Genomic DNA, 16,681 nt, shown 5'->3' with positions numbered 1-16,681 from the left:
GTTAAAGACAGTTTTTCTCCAACAATATTCTTTAATCTTTCACTTTTCCACTAATTGTGTAAAGAACATGAAACACATTTATCAGAGGAGCTTCCTCTTGTTCCCGTGGTAACACCGTCTGTCTGATCTCAGGCTTTTCAAAAATACACACCTTTACACATTCAATGTTACACCACCATTAAAAGGCTAAAGTAAAGAGAGATGTTTTTAGCTTACTTTTGAAGATGTGACTGTCGAGATCTTTAAAATACTGGACTTTCTTGCAGAGTTAGATAGAAATAAAGATTAATACTCTCAAGTCAGCACGGTAAATACGAAGCAAGGTTTAATGTGCTGTTGCTTTCATCCATTTAAATCAAAAATAGATCATAGATCACGTTCTAATTCAACAAATTGTACATTATTTTAAATACTGTAATCAGAATGTGCGTTTTATTTCCCCTAAGTGTGCACTAAGAGTGAAACTGTTTCTTGCAGCTAATTGAGCTGATTGTTTGCATTGAATACAGGACCAGGCTACCAGTTTCCCTTTGTTTCCATTTTTTGTGCTAAGCTAAGCTAACCGGCTGCTTGACGTAGCTTCAGATTTACAGACATTAAGTTTGTTTCAAAGTCTCGGCAAGAAAAGATAATTGTCTTGAGATGGACGTTGAACTATTTCTTGTATGAGTTCTAAGGAAGGTGAAGGATGTGCATGTTATGTGTGTTTACAGGATATATTTACCTTCCAAGGCGAAGATCTTGCTTCCCAAAGCGTCCACAATGGTCAACAGCGCCACCTCATCGGACACGTTGAAGAAGTGGTCGTGTAGCGGCTGACTGGAGATGGATTCAATCTCCTTGATGAAGTTCTGCATTTGTTGTGCACTCTTGTTCTGACGATTGTAGTCTCCCAACACCTGGAAATAATAATCAACAGTCTTAATAACATGTGGGCTGAAAGGGTTAAACTGCTCATCACACGTTCCTTTGATTTTAATCTCAATATTTGACTTTTTTTTTATGCATCTTGTGACTAAATCATCAAATTCTAACAGATTTACAGGCTGGTTGACTAAAAATCTATATTTGAACGAGAATGGCACTGAGGTTAATGGTGCATTCAGGTGCTCCTCGGATAGTCCGTTACACCGAGTTTGAAAAGTCCTTCTTCAGACTTGTGAGTTCATGAGCTTTAAGTTGTGATGTAGAAACAACATGAACGCTGATTTCTGTTTCCAAATTGTTGCTCCGACTTGTTCGCAGGAATTTTCCCAGTCCGGAACTCATTTTTCCGATTATGCCGACACCACATGAATGCAGCACTAGTGTGGTATCCCGCAATGTTAACAAAAGTGAAACACGACGCGTGTATCCACCCTCTATTCCACCACTATTCCTCGGCTCCTGCTACGCCCTTCCAGCGAGAATCGGGGCAGAAGTTTTTGGATAATCCGAGTTGAAAACATGAATGAACTCCACAATAATAACAACCACACTTTTCTGGGGTTATTGTTAACAGTAAACATAATGTGTGAAAACATAAAGTTTGTACCCACAGCGATGCCAAACCTCTCGATGTCCTCATCTTCACAGTCTCCGATGACCTTGTCCATCCTGTGGAAGTCATGCGACTCTCCGTCAGTCACGATCACCATGACCTTCTTCACCCCGGGTCGTGCACCACGCTCCGGCATGAAGGCCTCCTTCCTGATCGGTACACAAGTTTCAAGCTTCAGTCGACTCGACCTCGACTACTTTATGAGTCCAGGTCAAAAGTTAAAGCAGCAACAACACAGTGATATTTATGAAAACCTTATTCTGATGGTTCCTGTTAAATGTAGTTCTGATGAATATCTCTTTAGATTCATCCAGGGCTGCACAATATGTGGGAAATATGCAATCGTGTTAGTTCTGCAGCTTTTTGAGTATCCTGATAAAATACAAAATGTTGGAAATGATCTCAACATCATTTTATTGAACAAATGAAACACGTAAAAAGAAGAAGTTACAGATTTCTGCTGCTTTTCTCCTTCAACTAACTCGCAAAATTGCGATGTTGACGCCGTGATGACGATATAAAAACGATGTATTGTGCAGCCCTGGATTCAACATCGCATGTCTACTCATAACAGATTCACGATGGACAGTTCAAACGATGCATTCCTGGTCCAGATGTGCGAGGCGCGGCCTACTGCGATGCAAGGTGCTTCACAAAGCCTGTAACAGACGTCAGCTGACTATTTACAGAAGATCTGGACTCTGCAGATCTGTCTGCCTCCACCACGACACAGCAAGTCATCGTGTTTACTGCTCTGTGCTCTGTGCCATCCTAAACAGAAACATGCCTCCACACACACATGATGGACACAGAACGTCTAGGAATGCGGTGGAGGTGGAGAAATGAAGATTCTCAATAAAAGGATCTATTAAATCCTCTTTCTGGACTTTATTAAAAGCTCTCTCTGCTGAGACAGGGTTGCCTGAGTGTGTATAAGTGTGTGTATAACATGAGCTGTGAGTGACATGTGAACAAAGCCCTCTGCACAAAGCTTCAGAATATAGAGAGGAATGAAAGTGGAAGGTTTGGTGTATGTAAGTGCTGCTGAAGTGGAGACTTCTGCTGAAGACTCTGAGAAATTCCATCTATTTGTATTGGAAACTAGTATTTATATGTATATTCTATCCTGTCAGGGGAAATGTAAAGCTGCAGAGAGACAAAGTGTCTGCGTACCTGGCTGTGTCGATGCCCAGGAACGTCAAGGTGTTCAAACCGGTTTGCTGAGGAAGTTCTTCCACAAACTCCAGCAGGTCGTGAGTGTTGTCGAACTGACTCAGATTGACACGGTGAGTCACGGTCTCACCATACGACACGATCCCCACCTGGAAACACACGCAAACAGTGACACACGTTATTATAAACGCTAACTTATCGTCCACTTCCCCTCGCAGACAGTCTGCTGAGGTTGTGGTCGTGGGCAGCCGGGGCCGATGTGACACAATGTTCTTTATGCAGAAGGCAGAGGACTTCAGCAGTTATGGAAGATGTGACTTACAGCCGCCGCGCTCCGCAAGCGAGGAGACTTTCCAGTGTTTCCCTCTGGAAAACTCCAGCAGCCTGCAGGCCAGATCAGCGTAACCATAATAAAAACTGACCACCCGTTCGAGGAGCGATCCAAGTGGACAGAAATACACTGAAGGTATAACTTACTCCTTCGGCTTCAGTTCATAAAGTCTGCTTTATGAATGACACAGTTATTCTCACCGTTGGCACCATGTGGAAAGTTCCATAATGGACGCCACTTTAGTCATCAAATATAATATGAAAAATGGAGTTGGCAGCAAACAGTGTGTTCCTTCATTCATGCTTTGTCTGGCCCGTCTTATAAACCCGTTCATCCTTCTGTGTTTGAGTCCGTGTAACACTTCAATAGATGGCCTTTGTGCCAGGAGTCTGGGACAACATTAATGTATTGAAAGGTCCATGCATTACAAAGGGGGGGCGTTCACTCACAACTTCTATTTAAGGTGAAGTTTCTCTTTGTCGGTTGGGACTCTTCACGATTGTGTGCTTGGTAGCAGGTACCAGTTCTATATGTGTGTTTGTGTTTTATTGATTCCTCTCTGTCTCATACCACAATGTTGTGAGCCATAAATGAAAACATTCAAATTCTTCTAAAGGTTTTCGGTCCGTGCAGCTGACCTGTGAGAGTTTAGGTCCGATCACAATGTTCTCGATGAAACGTTTCAGGAAGTCGATGATACTGGGCCAGGGGTAGATACTGTTGGATCCATCCAGAACTATCACGATGTCCAGCTCCTTCGCACACTCTGAGAAACACACAGAACATACGCTTCATTACATCGTTTGCTTTCTGATCACAAGAGATGGACACACTGCTCTCACTGAAATTGCTGATTTCACTTCCTGTGTACTTCCTGTTTACTTCCCGTTTACTTCCTGTTTACTTCCCGTTTACTTCCTGTTTACTTCTGCCCACAGCGAACAGGAGCTCCCAATCAAAATGTAATAAAGTAGGTCTGTACGTTTTTAAAATGTAATTACTGGATAATATGTTATTTTAAAGGAATAGTTCGACCTTTACATTACTTTAATAATGCAAGGTTAAGAATTGACTTTAAAGTGGCAATATACAAGTTGTTCTGCTTTAATTTATCATATTTCGGCCGCAATTAACGATTATTTTAATGATCAATTCATCTGCAGATTAATCGATGAATTAAAGACAATATATTTGAATTTATTTGTAGCATGCTCTGAGGAACAAAAGACAATAAAACTTGGAAACGCTAAGGCGGGAAAAAGTAGAAAAGTTGTCACACAAAACTCATTTAAAAAGCTGAGACATGTTATTACGTCTCTGTTTCAGGAATGGAAGAGAAAGTGACTCTGAAAGAATCATACTGCAGACTGTTTACTCTCCTGTTCTCTCTAAGACGTTTCCTTCCTGGGAAACAGACGGCGACCACGGAACTGTCCTAACTTGGGCATACAGCGCGACAGAAGGGACAGGCCGGAGAGGGATGGGGGTCGCAGACAAGTTTACATTAAGAAGAACGCTCTAATCTGCCTCTCTGCTGAGGAAGGGTGCGTTTGATGGCAGGGTCTTGGGTGGTGCTCCTGTGAAGAGTATATAAAGTAGATCCGCTGCGTCTCATTCTGACAGGCTGCGTACCTTGCACGGCCGGTGCCACGGAGTTGAGGATCTGGAAGGAATCGCTGACATTCGCACAAACTCCTGAGATGTACTGCTGCTGCCCACACATGTAGCCATACTGAGGACCACACGCCTGTGGAGACAGGACACACACACACACACACACACACACACACTGTAGTTGCTTGAGAAAGGAAAACGTGCACAGGCTGTGACTGGTTAGCTTTCCACCAGCATGAGGTCATGGGTGAGAGGAGGTTCAGGGCTGCTGAGGACAGAAACCAAGAGGAAAGAACTTCTCACACAGACTATAAGAACCACCATCTTCCCTTCAGACTCCTCCAGAGAAGAAGAGAAGAGGGAAACTTAGAAAGTAGGGCTTCCTCTTCAGAGGCGTAATATTAAAAACAAAGTGATAAATCTACGAGAAATAAATCACAGAAGAATCCATTTATATATATATCAATATCAATTTAAAGATATGTTGTTTGGACTTTTGATGTGTTCAGATTGACAACTGTTCCATGAGCAGAGCAGTTCCATGAAGCGTCGTATGAACAACGTTAAGTGTTCAGTTACACACGCAGCTCTGCAGGATCTGCTCTCAACAGTGAACTTTCATAGTCATTTCTACACCCTGATAATCTCATACTAATGCATGAATACAATGTTCCTGGGGTTTATAACCATAAAACATAACGGCCTCCCCCTCCCCCCCTCCACGGATCCACAGCGGTACGTTCCCAGGACACGAGGGGTCGAGCCCACTGTTTCCACAGAGACCAAAGGTCAAGTGAACATATACTTGCTGTCCAGTTTCTTGCAGAAGTTCAGTCCTATATGTACTTTAAAGCACTTTCATATACTATAAATTCCCCTCTTACCAGAAACCCTCCGTTGGGATTGGTCACCAGCGTGCTTCCCATGGTCATGTTCTCCTTCACTTCATGTAAGTTGGGAACTGTTGTGTTTTCTAAGAAAGAAAATATGGATGAATAAACAGAGTGAGACAAACAGAGAGCAGCTGGACAAATTCCTCTTCTGTATTTTCCCAAAGGAGGAGCCGCTCTCGCCTCTCCTCGTGCATCCCAGGACGGTTCAATACGACATGTTGTGTGAAGACTTCCCCTCAGTGTGGAGCTCATGGAAGTTAATACGACATGTTGTGTGAAGACTTCCCCTCAGTGTGGAGCTCATGGATGTTGTGTTGAGAAACAGTTCACAGTGAGGATTTGAATCATTAAGCAATAACAACATGTGGCTAAAATTAGCATGTTATGACAAACTTCAACTTGGATCTGATTCACTTTTCTTTCCACATTTTCCCACAAACTCCTCCACATGCCGATTCAATTCTTTACCAACCCCCACGAGGGACATTTAACCCTTTCTGTCCAAGCAGACGTGCAACAGAACTGTTCGTAGTTAGTGTTGCGTAATGACCTTTAATGACTTAATGATTACAGCTCCCTGCTCTCATGTGCAGAAACATGGGTCTGAGAATGATGTTGTATATTTAATGTTTCTGTATATGTGCTCAGTGTTACACGCAGCTGATGACCCTCATTACTGGGAACTGCACATTACTTTGTCCTGTAAGAGTAAATATCGATGATGCACAAAGATTGTTCACGCAGGAAACATTTAGATTCGCCTGTGAGATGAGAAAGTTCTTTATCTTTCATTTAATACTTTAAATACGTTATTTCAGCAGAGCTGGGGAGTTACGTTACTTTAGTGTAGTTTGCTACTGAAACTACAATCAATGTTGGAGCTTTGGAGCGTTTAAGCTGTTTAACTGTCTCTACGTGCACAAAGCTAACTCAATCACTAACTAACTACTTACTTCCAGTTGTTATTGTTTTGGTTGATTTATTCGCTGTGGTTCATTCACGTAAATATTATCTGTGTCATTTCTTATTTGTATTTCTTGGTGATCAGGATTTCTTCTTCTTAATTATTATTATTATTATTATTATTGTTGTTTTTCTGCTATATTATAAATGAGGTTTCAACCTCAATGTGTTTCTAAATAAAGCTTGTTTATTAAATGTGCAGTAAACAGTAACAAAGTGACATCAGCTGCTCTGTGACAAGAGTATTTCTACACTTTGGTATTTAACTTAAGTAAATTATAAATGCAGAGATCCTCCTCTCCAGTTTTACACACAACATGCATATAAATATAGTTGTTTTACATTTTAATTTGATATTTCACAGTCTTATGATCAGTGTATTGAGACATCCACCACTGCATTGTAATTCTGCAGCCAACAGTTTATGTTTAATGTCATTTGGATTTAAACATATTGCAGTTCTGTTTACACATCTGCACAAATCTGGCCAGTATTTCATCACATAATTGTCCTGGCAGAACCACCTTTCAATTTCATTGGTCGGACAGAACGGTGAGAATTACAACATAAAACCACACAAATGTAACTTTGCTCATTATGGTCTGGCATCATGCAGTCGGGAGCATAACGAGTCAGCAGACATGTGACTGAGAACTTCCACCAAACATGGAAAAGCTCAGATACCGTCCATTAATAAATGACAACAATAATGGGACGACTATAATAAGAAATATAACTTAATGTCTGTCACTTTGTAGAATCTTTATTTAATTCATGTGAGGCATGAGCCAATAAAAACATTTCAATACTTTTTAAAGAAACATCAACGTGAAGCTGAACTTTCCTAAAAACTACGTCAGTTTCACTTTGAATAGATCTGTTTTTGTTGCCCTCTTGTCTTCCACTCCAGTGTTTGGAGACATCTGGCTCCGAGCTGCCAGCCTCAATCAATTCCCAGCGGACGCTTTCCAGGATAAACTTCAGTTTGTGAGATTTTCCCTGCTTAACTCATCCGAGATAAAAACAAATGCAGCAGTCTCCTCTGGTGTGTGCAGGAGAATCATTTCCAGCAGCAGGAGAAGTGTAACTCCTGCTTCTTGATCATTCTGAGGTGTGAACAGCTGTGTTGAGAGGTATTCATGTGCAGATCTACAGCACTACTGTGTGCAGACACACAAAGTCTAAAAGAGGCTCTGCAGACTGCAGGCCGGGAGCAAACTTATGTTTATCTGTTTAATTAAGATATAATTGGAAGGAGGAAACATTCAAACTTTGTTTATTTACCATCTTCCTGTTCTGATGGGCCTCGCTTCCTCTCCCTGAGACCCAGTCAGAGACGCAGAATTCTTAAACACACAGTGATACGATTACGCAATAAAGTCACAGAATTTTCCAGATTATTATCTGGGTCCTGAAACGTCTCGTACGTCACGTTATCGACTCCTCGTACGGCACGACCTCAATTATGTTTGCTGACAACGATATTTCCCGTTTGTATACGTACAATTACACCAATATTTAAACATCATGCCAGAGTTTTCCCAACCTTCAGAAGACTTTGCAGACACTGCATATTTACAGAACCCGAGAGTCCATTTAATTATTTTGTTTTGGTTGTGTGGTTTTATTTTATTTATTTATATTTTATTTATTTATTTAATTTATGTTTTATTTATTGAATATATTTATTTAATTTATGTTTTATTTATTGAATATATTTATTTAATTTATGTTTTATTTATTAAATATATTTATTAATTTATTTTATTATGTTTTATTTATTTAATATATTTATTTAATTGATGTTTTATTTATTTAATATATTTATTTATTTATTTATGTTTTATTTATTTAATATATTTATTTATTTTATTTATGTTTTATTTATTTAATATATTTATTTATTTATTCATTTTATTAATTTATTTTAATTTTAATAAAAATCCAAAGTGAATATTCCTGAGAACCAAAAGTTAATTATTGTTTGTGAGGATGCACTTGCATCACTATGCTATTATCTAAACTATAATCAAATTAAAGTGAGAAAAGCAGTAAATCCTCACAATTAAGAATCTGGAAGTTTTATTAGTCGACTAATCGACAGAAAAATTATCGTTAAAGTAATTTTTCCTGCAAAGATGGCGTCTGAAATGTGAAGATTTCCAGTTTTACATGATATTAAAGTGAATATTTATGGGTTTTGACTGACAAAACAAGACATTTAGAGACATCAGCTGCGACTTTAAGAAACTGGGACACATCTTTCACTACACACACACACACACACACACACACACACACACACACACACACACAGATAAGATTCTTACTAGGCAGCTCCAGTTTGACGCACGTGTTGTCCCCCCTCCCCACGGGACACTTGTAGACGTCTCCGGTCCGTTTGGACGGCTGGCCCGACAGCGGCGATCCAATCAGAACCCTGATAATGGAAAGAACATTTGTGATTGGTTGGTTAGAAATCTCGCCAACAACCACACAGCAGCATCGCAGTTCAACAACTACGGTAACTACGGTAACAAGCACAACTCAAGTGTTGCAGAACTTAAGCAGGTTGGAAGTGGGGACTTTAGATTATACTTAATTATACTTACATAGTTAAAGTAAACATAAAGAGCTGTTGCAGCTTATTATAACTGTTTTATGAATCTGCGGCTGTCATATTATGATATTATCACCCTGAAACTACGGTATGAAGCTGAAACAGCTCAATAAAGAAACGTCTAATCATCACCTCATTACATATTAAATGTGTGATATGTTGCAGATGTTTCGTGTGTGTGTGTATCTGCTCTGGACTGGACAGAGTGTGACACATGTTCCTGTGCGTGTTTCATAACGTCGAGTCTAAAAGGAGTCGGTCATCTGCCCTCCTCTAAACACTCTTATTAACATTCCTGAACTGTAATGGGCCCGGAGACGCAAAGGGGAGCAACAACAACGCTCTGTGGGAAACACCGCAGCGTTACAGGATGCTTATTCTCTTAATCCATCTTTCAATCATCTTTAAATAAGTTACACATCTCACAAAGAATGGCCGCTATCTGCACTCATGATATTACGGCACACACACGCCCATAAAGTGCAGAAAGGGACGAAATAATGAGTTTATTAGTTTATATAACAACCTTATTTTTCCCTTGTTTTTTTACTCTTGTATTTTCAAAAGATGACTTAAGTGAGTTTAATTCAATTATGTTTCATGACACAACTGTCACTGCGTCCTGTCCACAAATAAATGAGTTTCAGCCTCCGTCTGGCAACAAGCTGCGCAGCCACGATCCCTGGACAGTCCGGTGACCCCCCCTCCTTATATTATAAACGCTCTCCAGTCAGCACCAACTCTCTGGAGAAGCGAGTAATGTCACCGTGACTTCATCTGCGCTGGTCTTTGGGAATTGAAGTGTTTTTGCAGTGAGGATCGTCTGCATAGAAAGGAGCCAATTTTGCACCAAATGTCTGAACATGACCTCATTTAAATACAGATGCAGCACAGGAGAAATAATATTCCCAGGGACAGTCCCCCTGGTGGCAGCCTGGTATTGAACTCCCGACCTTCTAGTGTTTTGTTTGGAAGGCGTACCTCTAGACCACTAGGCCATCACCACCCTCATATCTGTCGGTTAATATGAAGGTTGGCTGTATCATCATCACACAACTCTCGCCAAGAAAGCAAACAAATCTCTCAAAATGTCAAACGTTTTGAAAGTTAGTTTCAAGAAATCTTATCACGTCACTTCTGCTTCCTCTGGCAGATATTGTTTGTTTGACACGAGCAAAATGATCGAGATTGTTCCCGATAAACAAGCAGTAATTAGTTTGTATGAGCAGATTTCTTGGCAGCGTAGTTAGTTTACTCAACAACAACGTTTCCTGGTGTGTCTGCCAGCAGGCTGAGAACAGTTACTGAGGAGTCTCTGCAACACATCGTCTGTGCAGCTGATTCATCAACACTGCAGAAGACCTGAAGGGGGGGGGGGGTCTGTGACACCTGATGATCGCCATCTTTCTCCTCCATGATACGTGGACTCACTGAGGGCTGCATATCTGCTCGCTTCCTTAAAACTTTCTCCTCATTTGTTATCTTTATTTTCTTTTTTCATCTTCTAATCTGCAATTACAATACACAAAAAAAAGTAGAATTAAAAGCCTCATTTATCAAATAAATGTGCAGGATATTCTGAAAATAAATGATAAATGCATCAAATGTATGTATTTATTTGACAAATTACTTATTAGTATTCTAATACTATATTACTAATAAGTAATATAGTATATTAGTATTCATTCAAATTGTATTATTTCCTAATTTATTCGTTTTACTTGTTTTTATTAATTTTCCTATTTATTTATGTATTTATTAGATAAACACAGTAATGATGAAATACTTATAAATAAATAGGGAAATAAATAAAAACAGAAATAAATGTAAATGTAAATACATTGGAAAATAATAAAAAAATAATTTGTCAGATAAATAATTTATTTTATGTATTTATAATTTATTTTCCAAATAACCTGCTCATTGAGGCTTTTATTTCTAAAAATCTTTATTTATTATTTATTGAAGCATTTCTATATGTATTATCATGGCAGTGCTCTATAACTCCTCAGGTTCAGCTTCTTTAATGAGGCCCTGATGTTGTCTACATGCAACAGTTCAGTCACAGCTGGCTCCCCTGATTAGCGGTGAGTGAATTATTATAACTGACCTCATGTGAGGCTGATGAGATCCTGCAGAGCAGTATCAGGTACAGCTTCGTGGTGATGCAACAGGTTGCAGAGGAGCAGAGAGAGACTGCAGTGAGGGAGGGAGGGAGGGATGTAGCCACCAACCACACTCTAATAGCATTTAACAAGAGTTTTTAAAACGTTCTCCCACACAGTCTAAGCGAGGAGCCGCTTGGTTCCAGCGTGTTTACAGGTTTGGTATGTGGAGACTCTGGTGGGCAGTTTACGGTTAACAGCAAGAGCAGTAAAGGCGCCTCATTACAGCAGCAGCTGGCGCTCTCTCCTACGCTTTTACTTTTACGGGTTAATAAAGGTCTTTCCCTTTTCTTAATGTCGAGGATTTGAATTAAACTGAAGTTGGCGTAATGAAATTAATTTAAGCGTGAACCTTTTTGGGGGCCAGGACTCTCAAAAACAATCCTCGGGGGACCACCAGAGCAGACACACCAGATGTCTGATGGTCTTAATGCTTTCATTTGGCAAATTATGGGAAGCATGTTTTTTAAAATGTTTTATACTGTATATTGATGAAGTTCAATCAAATGCAAATGAATGTGTTTCCATCCGCGACCATTCTTCAAATGTCGGGAGTTGAATGCGTCGGGATGGACAGTAGGTGTCATTAAACCATCGCAGAAGAAGGAACAACGAGATGACGTCATTAACAAGGAGCTCCAGTCAAACGTGATGTCAGAGACTTCACGCACGCCACACGTCGGCCTCGTCCATAAACCCCGACGTGCTGAAACATCCATAACTTCATCCAGAGCAGTCGGAAGGAACGAGAATTAAAAACACATATAGTTCACATGGTGCACGTGTTGCGTTTCCACCACAGCATCTGAGAGATGAGATGGGTAAAGATGGTGGAAGATGTCGGCGCTCACCATTTCCCCTCGCTGTTCTCAAACTGCTGGACGGTGTAGCCAAACATGTCCTCCAGCGGGCCGCTGAAGGACAAACCGTTCTTCTGGTCCACGTTGAAGGAGAAGACACACGGCAGCAGCACTGCGGGGACGAAGGGAGAGGAAGAGGTTATTCAGGATGCCTGAGGCTCTTGATATCCTCTCGACGAGCTGTTCCTGTTATTCTCCTTTACTCACTTACATATTATTATATTACTGATGATTATTTATCAAAAATCTCATCGTGTAAATATTTAGTGAAACAAACGGTCAATCCTATAATATCGTAACATTATTATAGGATTAAAACATAAACCATAATTAATATCCAAACATCTCGCTAAATTAATAAAATAATAATAAATAATATTTAGATAACTGTAATAATATCAAACATACAGAGCGATGGTGGAGGGCTGAACACACACACACACACACACACACACACACACACACACACACACACACACACACACACACACATTTTGGAGGACACTGGAGGAATGTCAAACATCAATGTGAAGCTCTTTGCTCCGCGTCCAGTCTGACCTGCAGGACAATGGCTTCTTCTCTGCGCTCTGCACAGCCTGCGTCCGTCCCCGAGCCGAGCGTATATCACAGAGGCTCTATATAAATCCATGCATGTCTTTGTGCCGGCACTACAACGACACTCTTTATGTCTACTGTGCAAGCGAATTCCTCCAGAGTCATTTATTAAATTCTCTGACTTGTGAGGGAGTGCAGAGGAGTAGAAGGACACGCAGACACACACACGGAGACACAGATATTTGTTTGACGACGATGCTTTGGAGCTAATGTGTCTGATAGAGAGCGGCCATATGGAGTCTGGATGGTGCCGCCAAAGTAATTAGAGACTTTTTTTAGCCACGCAAGAGTTCAGCTCAGGGACGCCGGTCGTCGACACAGACGGGATGGATTTCTGAGAAAAGTCTGTGCAGACATCCGTGTTCCCCAGAGGACGAATCCTCTGACCTCTCCCTCGTGCCACCGTGAGGTTGACTTTTTAACTTTTGAGCGAAATGTCTCAACAATGATTGGATGGGTTGCTATGACATTCACACGTCCATGTTCCCCTCGGGATGAATTTGAATAACTTATGTTTGGTGGAAGACAGACAGGATCAGTGCAGGCTGAATACATGACACACACTCAGCTCTGTTCGCAGCCAACACAGGACTTATAAAGACACACGGCTGCCAGTCATCATGTTGTCCATACCATAGATTTCATACAACAGTCCCCTCTGCTGAAGAGAGACAGAGACGTAGAGAGAACCAGAGCTGCAGAGTCACACACTGGAATCTCAGCCAAGAAATATTATCCCCCTGTTTCTCCCTCGCTCATTTCTGCACTTCCTCTGTTGCCCCTCTCCATCTCTCAGAGAAGCTCCATTTCCTGTTCCTATTAACCTGATTATAGACATCCCCTCAAATCCACAGGTGCACACACACACACACACACACACACACACACACACACGCACACACAGCTAATTTAGCTGATTTAAGATGGCTTCAGGCCAACCAGACCTTTACCATTCATCACAGATAGCTGAGCTGAAGCACAGTTGAGAGTCACGCTGGCGGAGCTGCAGAGGACACAGGAACGTCCTCGGTCTCTTCTGCATCTCATTCAGCTGGCGTCTCCGAGCTCGGCTCAAATCCAAAGTTATGCAACCGGGCTATTTTTGTGAGCTGGACGAACATCTGCCCTGGAAAACCAATAAGTGGACTTCTCCCTCTGTGGCACATAAAGCTGTCCGTCACTGTGTGGAGGCTTCACATTGTGCTCCATGACATGCAGAGCACAGTGTTCACACTTGGTCCACAATATCTCGACAGTGATTGGATGGATATGCAGGAAGCAGAATGAGTCCGTAACGTCCATGTGTCGACGACATGAGTTTAAAATCCAAACTTTGGAGAATAAAAAGGCTGCAACTAACGAGTATTTCACCAGTTTTAATATTTCTACATGAATCCATGAATCATTTGGTAATAACATGTCAACACATTTACATTCAAAATGTTTTAATCAAAACAATCTGCTAATCGATGAGAATCCTTGTATAGTATAAGCACATATATGCAGATGTACTGTGTGTTTAGAGCTAATCGTGTTAGCACGCTAACATGCTAATCTTACACAAACTGCTGCACGTCCTCATGTACACAGCGCTGTAAACACCAAACAGTCCGTGTGTGTTTTTGATCACCAGAAGATCTTAATGTAAATTGGCTCATAGATCACCGCCGTCAGACGACAACAAGCGACCGATGCGTCTGCGTTCGGTCAAGTCCGTGTGTTCCTGATTGATCCTGGCAGCCACGCTAACAATAAAACCCTGCTGCCCTCTCGACTGCAGTCCTTAAAACCAGAACTCCAATTCAGCTTTAAACCAAAGTAGCCAAAGTCAGATGTGTCTGGAGCAGCGAGGGCAGAGATCAGCACCGGCTGGCCTGTGAGACACCTATACAGCAGAGTCAGCACCTGTAGGCTTCAAAGCCTCGCTCAGACACAGTAAAAGCACAACTGGCACCTACTCATCTGTAACACATCTAACCGGCTATAATCAGCTTTAAAGCTTAACGCTGATCAGCACCTGTGAGCAACAGAGTCATCACGTGACCATGAAACTCAACCTGCAGGAAGAAACACGAGTCAGCTGTAAAGTTCTGACTCTGATATGAGAGTACGCTCACAGAGGGAGGATACAGGGAACAAATGAATGTGTTTATGATGGACTGGTGAGGAGAAGAGCCAACATGAGCTGAGGGTGAGAGCAGGACACCTTGTGCTGGTGGTTAACAACGACTGGCAGAGAGAGAAGCTTCACACTCTGAAGTTTATGAAACTGAATTTATTCCACATTTACTCTTTTGTTCTCTTTTTATCTTTACTCCATTTTCTTCTCCGCTGCCGTTCTTCTCACTTTCCCATAATCCTCCTCTTCCTGCCTATCTCTCAGACACTTTCTTCTTGCTTTGTGACTCGATCCTCACTTCTGACTTAACTTCCTCATGTTTCTGTCTTCTCCCTCGCTGCTTATGTCTTGTCTTATGTGCAGTACGTGGCTGTGCAGTGGACACAGGAGGTCATGAATGTCGGCGTGTTTCTGTCTTAATATGCACAGGGGAACACAAGAGGCCAAATTCCACTGAGTTTCAGTGCTGATGTCAAAGTGTAAATAATAACTTAGCATGCTAACATGCTCAACATGACGGCGTTAACAGGCCGGGGCACATTTCACAAATGTTTGTCATGCACATGTTGCAGATAAATCCTCCGGTCCCACGTTCCTCTCACACGCTCATGCACGTCCTCATGCAGAGTGGCGTGGGAGGTGTTGTGTTAAACATGTGCACCATGTTAGCTTAGCGTGCTAACATTTGCTTATTAGCACTAAGCACAAAGTAGCTGAGGCTGAAGGATAACGTGCTTCGTTAGCTATTAGTCTAATAATTGGACCAGATGAGATGAAAAGTCAGAGTATCACCAAAGTCAAGTCACTAAAAAAATACTTCTGTCAATCAAACTTTTACCCAAACCAGCCGGGAGAAGATCGACAAACTAAAGCCTTTAGCATCGTTCTTTGCTCTTCTTTCAATGAAGAAACACTCTCCAGTTCTGATATAACTGAAGCTGTTGCAGCATCTACTCTGACCTCTCTAGGAGCCGCCATTGTTGTTTTGCACAAATTGTCGCCTCTCCGTGTCGTCACACACTCCTAACCCGTGGCAGTAGCTCCTCACAGGACGCTGACTGGTGCGGACACAAACGCATGAAGCCTGACAAGATAGATCTTTTCATATCGTGAAAATCCAGCTGCCATGCAAAGAGGATCCAGTAGCTGTCACTCAGGATCAGCAGATCTATCCTCTGGGGATCAGGAATGTTCTGCCAATCAGAGTAAATGTCAAGGTTTCCTGGAACACGTGGACTCGTGTTCATAACTTCATGGCGGTCGATCCAATGGTTGCTGAGATGTTGAAGACATCGCCTTCTCTAGAGCCGCAGCGTCAACGCTTGCAACTCAATCTACTTCCTCTCCTCCACCCGTTGATTAATTCACCCTCTCATCCCTCTGTCCCTGAAGAACTTCCATTTCTCTACTATTTCCTACCTCCACTCATGTCCGCCCCTCCCTCCCGCCCAGCATCTCTCTGCTCCTCTCCTCCGGCGTCCTTTCATTCATTGACTGAACGTGGCGGCGGCTCGGCGGTGTCAGATTCCGCTCTCTGAAACCTCCAGATGTATCCTCTGGAGCGTCGTTTTATTTTCCACTGGTGCAGAAAACATGCAGGCTTACAAGCCGAGACCCACGCATGACACCATCCACGCATGACATCATCCCCCCAGACGGTTGTCAAAGCTGTCATCCTCCCCAAACGTCACTCTGCATCCTGCAGGGGTGGTTGACACTGTCGTCACCGTATCGCTCCAGCAGACACATACATGTCCGTTAAATCTGCTAATCACAATAGTTTTAACA

The 16,681-nt window shown here is 41.8% G+C and overlaps 1 protein-coding gene across 1 annotated transcript in view; it reads right to left on the bottom strand.

Moving 5' to 3' along the window:
* The window catches only part of itga1 (integrin, alpha 1), a 58,110-nt gene that overhangs the window by 18,729 nt on the left and 22,700 nt on the right, over positions 1 to 16,681 (bottom strand). Inside the window, exons 2-9 of the mRNA XM_029444934.1 lie at positions 12,151 to 12,271; positions 8,845 to 8,954; positions 5,543 to 5,631; positions 4,677 to 4,791; positions 3,683 to 3,810; positions 2,714 to 2,862; positions 1,539 to 1,689; positions 725 to 899 (exon numbers count right to left, since the gene is read on the bottom strand). Of these exons, the coding sequence (XP_029300794.1) occupies positions 725 to 899; positions 1,539 to 1,689; positions 2,714 to 2,862; positions 3,683 to 3,810; positions 4,677 to 4,791; positions 5,543 to 5,631; positions 8,845 to 8,954; positions 12,151 to 12,271 (1,038 nt within the window). The remainder of the gene's footprint in view (positions 1 to 724; positions 900 to 1,538; positions 1,690 to 2,713; positions 2,863 to 3,682; positions 3,811 to 4,676; positions 4,792 to 5,542; positions 5,632 to 8,844; positions 8,955 to 12,150; positions 12,272 to 16,681) is intronic.

This window comes from Cottoperca gobio, chromosome 12, assembly GCF_900634415.1.
Source record: "Cottoperca gobio chromosome 12, fCotGob3.1, whole genome shotgun sequence".
Classification (NCBI taxonomy): domain Eukaryota; kingdom Metazoa; phylum Chordata; class Actinopteri; order Perciformes; family Bovichtidae; genus Cottoperca; species Cottoperca gobio.
The sequence above is the reverse complement of the archived record's forward strand: the minus strand, read 5'-3'. Positions and strand labels throughout refer to the sequence as shown.